The sequence below is a fragment of the Salvelinus alpinus genome, chromosome 8 (genome assembly GCF_045679555.1).
Source record: "Salvelinus alpinus chromosome 8, SLU_Salpinus.1, whole genome shotgun sequence".
NCBI lineage: Eukaryota > Metazoa > Chordata > Actinopteri > Salmoniformes > Salmonidae > Salvelinus > Salvelinus alpinus.
Genome location: NC_092093.1, coordinates 77,646,146 through 77,662,444, shown reverse-complemented (window position 1 = coordinate 77,662,444; position 16,299 = coordinate 77,646,146). Strand labels below are relative to the sequence as shown.

General features: G+C 51.7%; 1 protein-coding gene across 4 annotated transcripts in view; it reads left to right on the top strand.

The window, feature by feature from the left end:
- Positions 1 to 16,299, top strand: part of LOC139583739 (MAGUK p55 subfamily member 7-like) — a 268,462-nt gene that overhangs the window by 171,979 nt on the left and 80,184 nt on the right. For all 4 annotated transcript variants that reach the window (XM_071415154.1, XM_071415152.1, XM_071415151.1 and 1 more), the window contains 5 exons: positions 4,309 to 4,390; positions 5,086 to 5,171; positions 5,942 to 6,016; positions 9,292 to 9,488; positions 12,827 to 12,894. In XM_071415154.1, coding sequence (XP_071271255.1) covers positions 4,309 to 4,390; positions 5,086 to 5,171; positions 5,942 to 6,016; positions 9,292 to 9,488; positions 12,827 to 12,894 — 508 coding nt within the window. The remainder of the gene's footprint in view (positions 1 to 4,308; positions 4,391 to 5,085; positions 5,172 to 5,941; positions 6,017 to 9,291; positions 9,489 to 12,826; positions 12,895 to 16,299) is intronic.

The window sequence follows — 16,299 nt, the reverse complement described above, 5'->3', positions numbered from 1 at the left end:
GGAGAAGTGTGGACTGCTGGGGGAGAGGGGTGGGAGGTAAGGAGGGAGGACGCGTGGATTGCCGTGGGAGGTAAGGAGGAAGGACGTGTGGACTGCCGAGGGGGAGGGGTGGGAGGTAAGGAGGAAGGACGTGTGGACTGCCGTGGGAGAGGGGGAGGGGTGGGAGGTATGGAGGGAGGACGTGTGGACTGCCGTGGGAGAGGGAAAAGGTGGTCATTAACTCTCAAACGATCAGAGAGAGTACTATACGTGAAGTGCTCATTAGTTCAACAGCTCGGTGTTAGTTGATGTGAACAAGTCGTCACTAATATCTCCCTCCTGGAGAGGACCTGTCCCCCAGTCTCACCCTCCATTCTCTCTGTCTTTCTAAATTTCACTCTCTTACTTTCTCCCTCCCTCCCTCATCCCCCCCACCCACTTTCTCTCTTTTTATCTCTCCCTCTTTCTTACTCTCTCTCCCTCTTTCCCTCTCTCCCCTCACCCTCTTTCCTCCTCTCCTAATGGGCCTCACCCTGCTGGCTCCTGTTGGGTGGTTGCTTGGCTGTCTAACTCCCCTCCAGTAGTCAGTTTGATGACTTGGCTGAAGACTGCACTACTCTTATCAAGTAGAGCTCGTTTTCCTACCGTGTCTCAGCTGAGTTCACAATGAGGTGATCCAGGAATCATATCCATTCCTCCCTCCGTCTCCATCTCTCTCTCCCTCCCTCTTGGCGTAGCTCTAGCCTGGATAGGGATCGGCCCGTCACGACAGCAGGGTAGTGGGTCAACTTCTAGTTCTAGAATTACTCTTCTAGACGGGTCTGACTTCCAGTCGACATATGATTAGGGAAGGAGTGGTAATGACAAAGAACAGATGAAGCTTATTCACTTCTTTCTTCATTTACCCTTCAGCCAGCCACAAGCCTTCCTCCCTCCTTATCGATGAAACCTATAAAACATCACAGTCCTGGCCCCCAGCCGACAACACACTGACAAAAACATCCATCTCAGTCCTGGCCCCCAGCCGACAACACACTGACAAAAACATCCATCTCAGTCCTGGCCCCCAGCCGACAACACACTGACAAAAACATCCATCACAGTCCTGGCTCCCAGCCAACAACACACTGACAAAAACATCCATCACAGTCCTGGCCACCAGCCAACAACACACTGACAAAAACATCCATCACAGTCCTGGCCACCAGCCAACAACACACTGACAAAAACATCCATCTCAGTCCTGGCCCCCAACCAACAACACACTGACAAAAACATCCATCACAGTCCTGGCCCCCAGCCAACAACACACTGACAAAAACATCCATCTCAGTCCTGGCCACCAGCCAACAACACACTGACAAAAACATCCATCTCAGTCCTGGCCCCCAACCAACAACACACTGACAAAAACATCCATCTCAGTCCTGGCCCCCAACCAACAACACACTGACAAAAACATCCATCACAGTCCTGGCCCCCAGCCAACAACACACTGACAAAAACATCCATCTCAGTCCTGGCCCCCAGCCAACAACACACTGACAAAAACATCCATCACAGTCCTGGCCACCAGCCAACAACACACTGACAAAAACATCCATCTCAGTCCTGGCCCCCAACCAACAACACACTGACAAAAACATCCATCTCAGTCCTGGCCCCCAACCAACAACACACTGACAAAAACATCCATCTCAGTCCTGGCCCCCAACCAACAACACACTGACAAAAACATCCATCTCAGTCCTGGCCCCCAACCAACAACACACTGACAAAAACATCCATCACAGTCCTGGCCCCCAGCCAACAACACACTGACAAAAACATCCATCTCAGTCCTGGCCCCCAGCCAACAACACACTGACAAAAACATCCATCTCAGTCCTGGCCCCCAACCAACAACACACTGACAAAAACATCCATCACAGTCCTGGCCCCCAGCCAACAACACACTGACAAAAACATCCATCTCAGTCCTGGCCCCCAGCCAACAACACACTGACAAAAACATCCATCTCAGTCCTGGCCCCCAACCAACAACACACTGACAAAAACATCCATCACAGTCCTGGCCCCCAACCAACAACACACTGACAAAAACATCCATCTCAGTCCTGGCCCCCAACCAACAACACACTGACAAAAACATCCATCACAGTCCTGGCCACCAGCCAACAACACACTGACAAAAACATCCCAACTGGATGAAAAGCAGAGAGCTGCAACTCTCCGCCCCCTACGGTCTGGACACTGCTCTGGGAGATAACACAGACCTGTATATCTCTCTGTCTCTCTCTCTCTGTCTCTCCCTCTGTTTTGCCTTCTCTCTCCATCTCTCATTCTCTCTCTGCCCTCTTTGTCTGGTGCCCCCTCCCTCCCTCCCTCCTCATGTCTCCCTCCCTCTCCTATTGCATCATGTTTCAGCTGTTTATAGTCTCAGTAAGGGGTTAGCTGTGACCTTGACACCAGGGGTTGACAGTGTTCTGCCCTCTCCACCCCTCCTCTGATTTTATCCTACCAAAACCTCTCTGGTTACCATAATTGGACAAACTATTTGATTAAATGGAAAAGCTGTGAAGATCTCTGGCCCGAGGAGCGTCTTATCCCCATGTTAAAGGAAGGTCCTCTGCTCTTTCGATCAGGCCCAGCAGCCATCTCGTCTTCTTACCTCAACGTCACACAGAGGAAAGAACCTCTAGGAAAGTATTATTGGGGGAGAAAACCATTTAGGAGTGAACAGGTTGAGAAAACGGTGAGGGTGACGTGGTAGAAACCAGTGATCTCTCTGCGCTTGTCAGCCATGATTGTTGGACCTGTGGAGGTACTATATTTAGGTAGGTCGCCCAAGAACAATGAAACAGAAAGACGTTTGGTTGGCCACCGCCTCGTCATTGACGTAGGCTAGTTGTCTCTTGAGTGCCCCTGGCTAGGCCCTCGTGGCAGTTGGTTAGAACAACATGGCAGTTGGTTAGACAGTTAGACAGTTTGAAACGAAGCACAGTCCACACCGTGGATAAAAAGGAGCCTCTTCTTTCACAGAAACAATAACAGTAATGAAGATGATGTGAATAACAGTTTGAGACGAGAGGAGCGAGGGATGATGCCATTCTAGTTCTTAACTATGTGCCTAGACTACACGTCTACGGAGCCGTTACCCGTCTGGCTCGGACCGGTCGGATAGGCGATGGCTGGCGGTGATGACACTCCATGCTGTGGTCGGATTTGAAAAAGGTTTCGCCGTCTCGCTGTGTGCCAGCGTCCGTCCACCATCCAGCACTGTGCCGATAAGTTGCTTGTGGAAGGGCGCGGCGGGTTGGCTGTTGGCACACCCTGGACCCATTGTCTCTGGCTGGCTGAAGAGAAGAGAAGCCCTGGTAAACGCATTACTGGCTGCACTGAAACCTCATCCCTTCTATCCTCTATATCCTGTCTGTATGTCTCTCCCCCTGCCCTCTGTGTCCTGGTCTCAGCTATGGGGCAGTAAAGACGACAGTGAAAACACAGGGTAGAGAGAGAGGCGAGGGAGACAGTGTCTGGATGTCTGCTGCTGCTACAGGGCTGAAGGTTAACTATCTGCTAGGGCCTCACTTTTCTTTCAGTCGGGGGCCGGTCCAGACAGATCTAGTCCCGGGATGGATGTCTATGCCCGGAAAGGTTTGGACTGAAAATGCCCAGCTGTACTGTACAGCCTGTGCTATGGCGTTCATGTCAACCAGTAGGGGGATTCACCCCAGTGGTTGATTGAAGTGGGGTTTGGATTGGAAATCATAGAGAGCTGTAGCAGGTTGGAAGAGATGGTTGACCAGAAAATGTCTGTTGGACGGTCATGATGGTATTTCTGGATATTGGTACACGTGTAACACCATATGAGGGCCTCCCGGGTGGCACAGTGGTCTAAGGCACTGCATCGCAGGGCTAGCTGTGCCACTGGAGACTCTGGGTTCGAGTCCAGGCTCTGTCACAGCCGGCCGCGACTGGGAGACCCATGGGCACAATTGGCCCAACGTCGTCCGGGTTAGGGGAGGGTTTGTCCGGCAGGGATGTCCTTGTCCCATCGTGCTCTAGCGACACCTGTGGCGAGCCAGGCACAGTGCACGCTGACACGGTCGCCAGGTGTACGGTGTTTCCTCCGACACATTGGTGCGGCTGGCTTCCGGGTTGGGCATTGTGTCAAGAAGCAGTGCGGCTTGGTTGGGTCGTGTTTCGGAGGACGCACGGCTCTCGAAATTGGGGAGAAAAAGAAAATATAAAAAGAACAACAACAAAAAGGAAACCTTCATATGATACTTCATCTTTTGACCTGTTCCTTGTGTGTTTGTGACGCAGGGAGCCACAATAAAGCGTGATGAGCACACAGGAGCCATCCTTATCGCCAGGATCATGAGAGGTGGAGCAGCAGACAGAAGTGGTAAGTTATATTTCTCTCCCCCCACCCTCTCTCTCTCCACCCACCCACTCTCTCTCTCTCTCCACCCACCCACTCCCTCTCTCTCTCTCTCTCTCCACTCACCCACTCTCTCTCTCTCTCTCCACTCACCCACTCACCCACTCTCTCTCTCTCCACTCAGCCACTCTCTCTCTCTCTCTCCACCCACTCTCTCCACCCACCCACCCTCTCTCTCTCTCCACTCACCCACTCACCCACTCTCTCTCTCTCCACCCACCCACCCTCTCTCTCTCTCCACCCACCCACCCTCTCTCTCGCTCCACCCACTGTCGCTGTTTGTCTGTCTCTGTCTGTCGTCCCCCCTGTACTCAGTGTATAATGTAAAGTGTAGTCATGCCCTGTTGTAAAGGGTATTGCTGCATACGGGCCCAAAAATCACTAATACCAGCATGAAGAAGAGCCACACACTGCTGGAGAGCAGAGCACAACCCCCCCAAGCTGTGTGTTACAAAAGCAATACAACCTCACACATTCATTATACTCAGTTTAAAATGCATTGGACATTTATTGTTTAGTCTGATATTAACTTCCAAAGGATTTCTATTAGTAGGTCTGTATTTTCTATTGTGTGTGTCTATAACTGTGTTTGTGTGCACTCTCTTCCTCCCTCTCTCTCTTCCTCCCTCTCGCTCTCCCCTGTCTTGTCCCTGTCCCAGGTCTGATCCATGTAGGCGACGTGCTGAGGGAAGTGAACGGCGTTCCTGTGGATGACAAGAAGCCGGATGAAATCATCCACATTCTGGTGTGTGTGCGTGCATCTCTGTGTGTATTTTAGTCCATGCTTGTGTGTATTTTAGTCCATGCTTGTGTGTGTATGTTATCATTGACCTGCTGTTTATAGTTGTGTTTTGGTGCCGGGGCCCCGCGGCTATAGAGATTTACAGTCTTGTTTGTAGTGGCAGGACTCTCTCCTCCTAACTCATCCTCACTGGGCGGCCATGTCCCTATGATTCATCTGTGTTGACAGCTAAGCTAAACTCTGGCCAGCCCTGCTGTACCAGCAGGCCCAGGAGCAGGCCTCTGTTTGGGGTATGTTGGGCCACATACTCCCCCTGGAAGAGACAGGCAGGGAGGGGTCCCTGTAGGGGGCTTTGTAGTCGCTCCAAACACACACACACACACTGCCACAGTCCTCAGATCAGCTCTGGGTAGAGATGGAGCCAGAGAGGAAAGAGAAAGATAGTTTGGAATTGGTAGACTGGGACCTGTTAAAAGCAGTGGTTGCTTTAGGACCAGAATCCTCTTGGCGGCTCTCCTCTTCCCTCCGCTCCACTCCCCCAGCAGTCATCCTATCCTAATTGTTGAAAAGTAAAACTGATCCTCAGGTTAAAGCTTTCTCATTGGATGAGGCTTGTTGGGTTTTGAGTTATTTACAATGAAACTGAATTACCCCCCCTCTCTCTCTCCCTCCCTCTCTATCTCTATCTCTCTCTCTTTCTCTCTATATCGCTCTCTTTCTCTCCCGCTCTTCTCTCTCTCTCTCTCTCTCTCTTTCGGTTGTCTGTGTTTCAGTCCCAGTCCCAAGGGGCCATTACGTTTAAATTAATACCAGCCATCAAAGAGGAGACGCCAAGCAAGGAGCCCAAGGTAAGGTCCTGCTGCTGCCTTCCTGCCGTACTCATTATGCTGATTGGGTAGTTAGTTCACTACTCCCCAACACTGTCAGCAAGCTACATGTAGTTAGTTCACTATTCCCCAACACTGTCAGCATTCCTACTCTTTATGAATATGGTCCCTGGGGTCTACGCATCCCTCATCAACTCAATGGGAAATCTACTGTATATAGGCAGAGGAATGGCTAGATTGAATGGGAGGGTTTGATAGGATCTTGTGGGTACTATTGTACAATCCATGTTGGATTCCATGGTGTGTTTTTGTTAGTGTCCAGGTCCTCCTGTAGGAGTGTGTATCTGACAGGTCGAGCTGCCCACAGTAACACTTATGTATGTGTTGGTGTGAATGTGAGATTTGTGTTTGTTTTGGAGGTTTATGTGTACTGTCAATGCAGTTGCTTGTAACGTTAGGTGGCTGTTCTAACTGAAAATCCTCCCGTCTGGCTGTATCCTGTATTCTCCAACTCATAGTTGTGATGTATGGTCGTTCATAGGCATTTATCAATTACAGAGGAGGCGAGGGGAAGTATGTCCCCTAGCTGAGCCTCAGGTCAAAAGCCAAGCTGGAATACCATTTGTCAGAACACAGGGTGCATGTGGGTGGGTGGGTTGTTCTCTCTGTCATAGTTTAATGGTTTTAATATGGTCATTTCAGATATCAATCTGAACCTGTGTATCGCTGCCAGAACTTCAGACTCCCCTCTGAGAAGAGCTAGTTTACTCTCTTTCCTTGGCTATAATAACTACATTGAAGTGCGAGCTAATTGGGTACACGTGTAAAACTGTAGAGAGAAAAAGAAAGATGGACAAGACGAGCGGAGAGGGAGAGTGAAGCAGGAGCTTTCAGCAAGGAAGAATTGGTTTATACTGCTGTTAGGCTGTAGAGCCAGAAAGTATGTTTCCTCCTGCTGTTAGGCTGTAGAGCCAGAAAGTATGTTTCCTCCTGCTGTTAGGCTGTAGAGCCAGAAGGTATGTTTCCTCCTGCTGTTAGGCTGTAGAGCCAGAAAGTATGTTTCCTCCTGCTGTTAGGCTGTAGAGACAGAAAGTATGTTTCCTCCTGCTGTTAGGCTGTAGAGACAGAAAGTATGTTTCCTCCTGCTGTTAGGCTGTAGAGCCAGAAAGTATGTTTCCTCCTGCTGTTAGGCTGTAGAGCCAGAAAGTATGTTTCCTCCTGCTGTTAGGCTGTAGAGCCAGAAAGTATGTTTCCTCCTGCTGTTAGGCTGTAGAGCCAGAAAGTATGTTTCCTCCTGCTGTTAGGCTGTAGAGCCAGAAAGTATGTTTCCTCCTGCTGTTAGGCTGTAGAGCCAGAAAGTATGTTTCCTCCTGCTGTTAGGCTGTAGAGACAGAAAGTATGTTTCCTCCTGCTGTTAGGCTGTAGAGACAGAAAGTATGTTTCCTCCTGCTGTTAGGCTGTAGAGCCAGAAAGTATGTTTCCTCCTTGCTCAGACCCAAACAAAGTGTCCCCATCTGATACATAATTTCACCACATGGTAACGTAGCCCTCCTTAAATCACCCTAACACATACAGAGACTTTACCCGTCTGTCTATCTGTCTCTCTCTCTGTCTGTCTCTGGCTGTCTGTCTCTTGTCTGTCTCTGGCTGTCTGTCTCTCGTCTGTCTCTCTGTCTCTCATCTGTCTCTTGTCTGTCTCTTGTCTGTCGTTATGTCTGTGTATGTCTCTTGTCTTTATGTCTGTCTGTCTCTTGTCTGTATGTGTATGTCTCTTGTCTGTCTGTCTCTTGTCTGTCTGTCTCTTGTCTGTCTCTTGTCTGTCTCTTGTCTCTCGTCTGTCTCTCGTCTGTCTCTCGTCTGTCTCTTGTCTGTCTCTTGTCTGTCGTTATGTCTGTGTCTGTCTCTTGTCTGTATGTGTCTGTCTCTTGTCTGTCTGTCTCCTGTCTGTCTGTATCCTGTCTGTCTCTTGTCTGTCTCTTGTCTGTCTTTATGTCTGTGTCTGTCTCTTGTCTTTCTGTCTCATGTCTGTCTGTGTCTGTATACTGTCTGTCTGACACTGTCTGTCTCTTGTCTGTCTCTTGTCTGTCTCTTGTCTGTCTCTGGCTGTCTCTTGTCTGTCTCTTGTCTGTCTGTCTGTCTCCTGTCTTTGTCTGTCAGTCTCCTGTCTTTGTCTGTCTCCTGTCTCTGTCTGTCTGTCTGTCTGTCTCCTGTCTGTCTGTCTTTGTCTGTCTGTCTGTCTCCTGTCTGTCTGTCTTTGTCTGTCAGTCTCCTGTCTTTGTCTGTCTGTCTGTCTCCTGTCTGTCTATGTCTCCTGTCTTTGTCTGTCTGTCTGTCTCCTGTCTGTCTATGTCTCCTGTCTTTGTCTGTCTGTCTGTTTGTCTGTCTGTCTATGTCTCCTGTCTTTGTCTGTCTGTCTGTTTGTCTGTCTGTCTGTCTCCTGTCTTTGTCTGTCTGTCTGTTTGTCTGTCTGTCTGTCTCCTGTCTTTGTCTGTCTGTCTGTTTGTCTGTCTGTCTGTCTCCTGTCTGCACATATTCCCCAGTGGCTAAGGACTGGTAATTTACTGTGACTGCTTAGGCGTCTTGGAGTGAAGATGTAGTGAGTTGTTTTCGCTATAACGGGGAAGTTGTCCAAGTCTCCACTCCTTTCTCTCTCCCAGGTCTTACTTCTGTTGTGTTGATGACGCGCTGTGTCCCTCCGCTGACTGCCAACATAAATTAGCCCATCTCTGCAAAATATGTTTCCCTCTTCAGTAGGGAAAGATTACCGAAGTTAATTTGGACCTGCGAATCAGCCCAGATCACAAAGCGGAACGAAGTAGGAGTCACATTTAGAGTCTGTGACTCAGTAGACGTTAAACTCTCGCCACGCTCTAAGACAGCTGACAGACTTTAGTATGTGGGGGTGTTCCTCCTCCATTCCCTATAGTGCACTACTTTTCACCAGAGCCCTATCGGTCCTGGTCAAACTAGTGCACTATGTCGGGAATAGGGTGCCATTTGGGATGTAGACCATGTTGATGGAATAACCCAGAGAGACTAGAGCCAATGGCTTCAGGCAGGTAATAGACAAACTCCTGATTGTGTTGACCTTTCCTGGCCAATCACATTAAGCAACAGTGAAGTGTGTCTGATCTGGTTCCGAAGCCGGGCAGGTTTAGATCGCCGTAGCGACGGCCTACCTTGATGTTGCCACGGTGACTAGTGGGGAGAGGAGACAAAAGGTAATGTGAAGAAACCGCTGTCGTCCTTTTTAAAACTTCTTTCTCTCTCAACCTCCCCCTCCCATCTCTCTCCAGATGTTTGTGAAGACACTGTTTGACTACGACCCAGCTGAGGACAAAGCCATCCCGTGTAAGGAGGCGGGCCTGGCCTTCAAGAGGGGAGATATCCTTCAGATCATGAGCCAGGAGGATGCCAACTGGTGGCAGGCTAAACAAGATGGCCATGCCAACCCTCGCGCAGGCCTCATACCCTCCAAACAGTTCCAGGAGAGGTGAGTGAGCTACCCAAGGACCAGACACCACCCCACACAACCTACCCCCTGTCCTCCTGTCCCCCCTGCCCCCTGTCCTCCTGTCCCCCCTCTCCTCCTGTCCCCACTACCCCCTCTCCTCCTACCCCACTACCCCCTCTCCTCCTACCCCACTACCCCCTCTCCTCCTGTCCCCACTACCCCCTCTCCTCCTACCCCCCTACCCCCTCTCCTCCTGTCCCCACTACCCCCTCTCCTCCTAACCCCTTACCCCCTGTCCTCCTGTCCCCACTACCCCCTGTCCTCCTGTCCCCACTACCCCCTGTCCTCCTGTCCCCACTACCCCCTGTCCTCCTGTCCCCACTACCCCCTCTCCTCCTGTCCCCACTACCCCCTCTCCTCCTGTCCCCACTACCCCCTCTCCTCCTGTCCCCACTACCCCCTCTCCTCCTGTCCCCACTACCCCCTCTCCTCCTGTCCCCACTACCCCCTCTCCTCCTGTCCCCCCTACCCCCTCTCCTCCTGTCCCCACTACCCCCTCTCCTCCTGTCCCCACTACCCCCTCTCCTCCTGTCCCACCTACCCCCTCTCCTCCTGTCCCCACTACCCCCTCTCCTCCTGTCCCACCTACCCCCTCTCCTCCTGTCCCCACTACCCCCTCTCCTCCTACCCCCCTACCCCCTGTCCTCCTGTCCCCACTACCTCCTGTCCCCCTTCCCCGTACCCCCTGTCCTCCTACCCCCATACCCCCTCTCCTACTACCCCCTCTCCTCCTGTCCCCCCTACCCCCTGTCCTACCCTCCCACCTACCCCTCATCCTCCTTTCCCCCCTACCTGTCTATATACCTGTCTGTCTGCCACCCCCATTACAAGACCTGTCTATATACCTGTCTGTCTGCCACCCCCATTACAAAACCTGTCTATATACCTGTCTGTCTGCCATCCCCATTACAAAACTAGGTATTTAAAGGCCAGCATCCCAGAGTCACCTCTTCACTGTTGACGTTGAGTCTTGTGTTTTGCGGGTACTATTTAATGAAGCTACCATTTGAGGACTTGTGAGGCGTCTGTTTCTCAAACTAGACACTAATGTACTTGTCCTCTTGCTCAGTTGTGCACCGGGGCCTCCCACTTCCCACCTCCCTTTTTCTATTCTGGTTAGAGACAGTTTGCACTGTTCTGTAAAGGGAGTAGTACACAGCGTTGTACGAGATCTTCAGTTTCTTGGCAATTTCTCGCATGGAATAGCCTTCATTTCTCAGAAACAAGAATAGACTGCCGAGTTTCAGAAGAAAGTTCTTTGTTTCTGGCAATTTCGAACTTGTAATCGAACCCACAAATGCTGATGATCCAGTTACTCAACTCATCTAAAGAAGGCCAGTTTTATTGTTTCTTTAATCAAGACAACAGTTTTCAGCTGTGCTAACATAATTGCAAAATTATTTTCTAATGATCAATTAGCCTTTTAAAATTATAAATTGGATTAGCTAACACAACGTGCCATTGGAACACAGGAGTGATGGTTGCTGATAATGGGCCTCTGTACGCTTATGTAGATATTCCATTAAAAAACAGCCGTTTCCAGCTACAATAGTCATTTACAACATTAACAATGTCTCAATGTATTTCTGATCAATTTTATGTTATTATAATGGACAAAAAATGTGCTTTTCTTTTAAAAAACAAGGACATTTCTAAGTGACCCCAAACTTTTGAACGGTAGTGTACCTGTCTGTCTGCCACTACCATTACAAGCCCAGTCCAGGCTTGGGGTGTTTCACTGCCGTCACAATGAAAGGAATGACTATTTCTTTCTCTTTCCTTTTTTCCCCCTCTACTCCCTCCCTCCTTCTATCCGCCTCCCCTCTTGCCTGGCGCTGCCAAAATACTTTGGATTTCCGTGCACGTCTGGCTCAAAATGAGTCATGACAGAAAATGATAGCACTGGTACTGATCCACTTTGGAAGGGGAGTGGATGGAAAATCACACATCAGTGGCAAGCACAGATGGCTGCTGATGTGCAGGACAGGGCTGGAGGACTGGGCTGGAGGACTGGGCTGGAGGACTGGGCTGGAGGACTGGGCTGGAGGACTGGGCTGGAGGACAGGGCTGGAGGACTGGGCTGGAGGACTGGGGCAGTTTCTTGGCTCCGTCTGAACAACCAACGAGCGTAGAGAAAAAATAAAACATAAAAATCAAAATCCTTCACATTTATTCCTGCCACTTTTTTTCTCTAGCTTTCTCCCTCTCTCTCTTCTTCCCTTTCTTTAAAAAATGTTTCACCCTAAAGAATGAACGTGATGGATATTTAAGGATGTTTCTAGGTATTATAGCAGAAAGGGTTTATTAATCCCAGTGTGACTGTGAAAGCTGATGGTTTTATTGGGATTCTTCTCTCTCTCTCCTCTCTCCTCTCTCCTCTCTGTCTCTCTCCTTTCTGTCTCTCTCCTCTCTCTCTCCTCTGTCTCTCTCCGCTCTGTCTCTCTCTCTCCGCTCTGTCTCTCTCTCTCCTCTCTGTCTGTCTCTCTCTCTCCTCTCTGTCTGTCTGTCTCTCTCTCCTCTTTGTCTGTCTCTCTCTCTCCTCTCTGTCTGTCTCTCTCTCTCCGTCTCTCTCTCTCTCCGTCTCTCTCTCTCTCCTCTCTCTCTCTCCTCTCTCTGTCTCTCTCTCTTCTCTCTCTGTCTCTCTCTCTTCTCTCTCTCTCCTCTCTCTCTCTCTCTCTCCTCTGTGTCTCTCTCTCCTCTCTCTCTCTCTCTCTCCTCTGTGTCTCTCTCTCTCTCCTCTCTCTCTCTCTCCTCTGTGTCTCTCTCTCTCCTCGCTGTCTCTCTTTCCCCTCCTCTGACTTTCTCTCCTTGCTGTCTCTTTTCCTCCATCTTTCCTCTCCTATCCTCCTCCCTCTTTCCTCTCCTATCCTGTCTCTCTCTCCTCTCTTCCCTCTTTCCCTCTCTCTCTCCTCCCTCTTTCCTCTCCTATACTCTCTCCTCCTCCCTTTTTCCTCTCCTATCGTCCCTCTCTCTCGCTCTCCGTGTCTCTTTCCTCTCCTATCCTCTCTCTCTCCTCCTCCCTCTTTCCTCTCCTATCGTCCCTCTCTCTCGCTCTCCGTGTCTCTTTCCTCTCCTATCCTCTCTCTCCTCCTCCCTCTTTCCTCTCCTATCCTCTCTCTCTCCTCATCCCTCTTTCCTCTCCTATTCTCTCTCGCTCTCCGTGTCTCTTTCCTCTCCTATCCTCCCTCTTTCCTCTCCTCTCTCTCTCCTCCTCCTCCCTCTTTCCTCTCCTCTCCTCTCTCTCTCCTCCTCCCTCTTTCCTCTCCTATCCTCTGTGTCTCTCTCCTCCCACTTTCCTCTCTTCCTCTTTTCTCCAGGAGGTTTGCTCTGCGTCGGCCCGCCGCCAGTGTTCTTCAGCCCCAGAAGATCTCCAACAGAAGATCATGTAAGAATATATCACAGCCTCACACGCACAGCCGCACACGCACAGCCGCACACTCACAGCCGCACACTCACAGCCGCACACTCACAGCCTCACACTCACAGCCTCACACTCACAGCCTCACACACTCACAGCCACAGCCACACCCACACACAGATCATATAAGCATACTTCCTACCAGTAGCCAGTCATGTGGGTTTGCCCTCTGGTTGGATGTGTGGGTTTGCCCTCTGGTTGGTTGTGTGGGTTTGCCCTCTGGTTGGATGTCTGGGTTTGCCCTCTGGTTGGATGTGTGGGTTTGCCCTCTGGTTGGATGTGTGGGTTTGCCCTCTGGTTGGATGTCTGGGTTTGCCCTCTGGTTGGATGTCTGGGTTTGCCCTCTGGTTGGATATGTGGGTTTGCCCTCTGGTTGGATGTGTGGGGCTGCCCTCTGGTTGGATGTGTGGGGCTGCCCTCTGGTTGGATGTGTGGGTTTGCCCTCTGGTTGGATGTGTGGGTTTGCCCTCTGGTTGGATGTGTGGAGCTGCCCTCTGGTTGGATGTGTGGAGCTGCCCTCTGGTTGGATTTGTGGGGCTGCCCTCTGGTTGGATGTCTGGGTTTGCCCTCTGGTTGGATATGTGGGTTTGCCCTCTGGTTGGATGTGTGGGTTTGCCCTCTGGTTGGATATGTGGGTTTGCCCTCTGGTTGGATATGTGGGGCTGCCCTCTGGTTGGATGTGTGGGTTTGCCCTCTGGTTGGATGTCTGGGTTTGCCCTCTGGTTGGATGTGTGGGGCTGCCCTCTGGTTGGATGTGTGGGTTTGCCCTCTGGTTGGATGTGTGGGTTTGCCCTCTGGTTGGATGTGTGGGTTTGCCCTCTGGTTGGATGTGTGGGTTTGCCCTCTGGTTGGTTGTGTGGGTTTGCCCTCTGGTTGGATGTGTGGGTTTGCCCTCTGGTTGGATGTCTGGGTTTGCCCTCTGGTTGGATGTGTGGGTTTGCCCTCTGGTTGGATGTCTGGGTTTGCCCTCTGGTTGGATGTCTGGGTTTGCCCTCTGGTTGGATATGTGGGTTTGCCCTCTGCTTAGATGTGTGGGTTTGCCCTCTGGTTGGATGTGTGGGTTTGCCCTCTGGTTGGATGTGTGGGTTTGCCCTCTGGTTGGATGTGTGGAGCTGCCCTCTGGTTGGATGTGTGGAGCTGCCCTCTGGTTGGATGTGTGGGTTTGCCCTCTGGTTGGATGTGTGGGTTTGCCCTCTGGTTGGTTGTGTGGGTTTGCCCTCTGGTTGGATGTGTGGGTTTGCCCTCTGGTTGGATGTCTGGGTTTGCCCTCTGGTTGGATGTCTGGGTTTGCCCTCTGGTTGGATGTCTGGGTTTGCCCTCTGGTTGGATGTCTGGGTTTGCCCTCTGGTTGGATATGTGGGTTTGCCCTCTGCTTAGATATGTGGGTTTGCCCTCTGGTTGGATGTGTGGGGCTGCCCTCTGGTTGGATGTGTGGGTTTGCCCTCTGGTTGGATGTGTGGGTTTGCCCTCTGGTTGGATGTGTGGAGCTGCCCTCTGGTTGGATGTGTGGAGCTGCCCTCTGGTTGGATGTGTGGGTTTGCCCTCCGGTTGGATGTGTGGGTTTGCCCTCTGGTTGGATGTCTGGGTTTGCCCTCTGGTTGGATGTGTGGGTTTGCCCTCTGGTTGGATGTGTGGGTTTGCCCTCTGGTTGGATGTCTGGGTTTGCCCTCTGGTTGGATGTGTGGGGCTGCCCTCTGGTTGGATGTCTGGGTTTGCCCTCTGGTTGGATGTCTGGGTTTGCCCTCTGGTTGGATGTGTGGGGCTGCCCTCTGGTTAGATATGTGGGTTTGCCCTCTGGTTGGATGTGTGGGTTTGCCCTCTGGTTGGATGTGTGGAGCTGCCCTCTGGTTGGATGTGTGGGTTTGCCCTCTGGTTGGATGTGTGGGTTTGCCCTCTGGTTGGATATGTGGAGCTGCCCTCTGGTTGGATGTGTGGAGCTGCCCTCTGGTTGGATGTGTGGAGCTGCCCTCTGGTTGGATGTGTGGAGCTGCCCTCTGGTTGGATGTGTGGGTTTGCCCTCTGGTTGGATGTGTGGGTTTGCCCTCTGGTTGGATGTGTGGGTTTGCCCTCTGGTTAGATATGTGGGTTTGCCCTCTGGTTGGATGTGTGGGTTTGCCCTCTGGTTGGATGTGTGGGGCTGCCCTCTGGTTGGATGTGTGGGGCTGCCCTCTGGTTGGATGTGTGGGGCTGCCCTCTGGTTGGATGTGTGGGGCTGCCCTCTGGTTGGATGTGTGGGGCTGCCCTCTGGTTGGATGTGTGGGTTTGCCCTCTGGTTGGATGTGTGGGTTTGCCCTCTGGTTGGATATGTGGTGCTGCCCTCTGGTTGGATATGTGGTGCTGCCCTCTGGTTGGATGTGTGGTGCTGCCCTCTGGTTGGATGTGTGGGGCTGCCCTCTGGTTGGATATGTGGGGCTGCCCTCTGGTTGGATATGTGGGGCTGCCCTCTGGTTGGATATGTGGGTTTGCCCTCTGGTTGGATATGTGGGGCTGCCCTCTGGTTGGATGTGTGGGGCTGCCCTCTGGTTGGATGTGTGGGGCTGCCCTCTGGTTGGATGTGTGGGGCTGCCCTCTGGTTGGATGTGTGGGGCTGCCCTCTGGTTGGATGTGTGGGTTTGCCCTCTGGTTGAATATGTGGGTTTGCCCTCTGGTTGGATGTGTGGGTTTGCCCTCTGGTTGGATATGTGGGTTTGCCCTCTGGTTGGATGTGTGGGTTTGCCCTCTGGTTGGATGTGTGGGTTTGCCCTCTGGTTGGATGTGTGGAGCTGCCCTCTGGTTGGATGTGTGGGGCTGCCCTCTGGTTGGATGTGTGGGTTTGCCCTCTGGTTGGATGTCTGGGTTTGCCCTCTGGTTAGATGTCTGGGTTTGCCCTCTGGTTGGATGTGTGGGGCTGCCCTCTGGTTGGATGTGTGGGTTTGCCCTCTGGTTGGATATGTGGGTTTGCCCTCTGGTTGGATGTGGGGCTGCCCTCTGGTTGGATATGTGGTGCTGCCCTCTGGTTGGATATGTGGTGCTGCCCTCTGGTTGGATGTGTGGGGCTGCCCTCTGGTTGGATGTGTGGGGCTGCCCTCTGGTTGGATGTGTGGGGCTGCCCTCTGGTTGGATGTGTGGGGCTGCCCTCTGGTTGGATATGTGGGTTTGCCCTCTGGTTGGATATGTGGGTTTGCCCTCTGGTTGGATATGTGGGTTTGCCCTCTGGTTGGATGTGTGGGTTTGCCCTCTGGTTGGATGTGTGGGTTTGCCCTCTGGTTGGATGTGTGGGTTTGCCCTCTGGTTGGATGTGTGGGTTTGCCCTCTGGTTGGATGTGTGGAGCTGCCCTCTGGTTGGATGTGTGGGGCTGCCCTCTGGTTGGATGTGTGGGTTTGCCCTCTGGT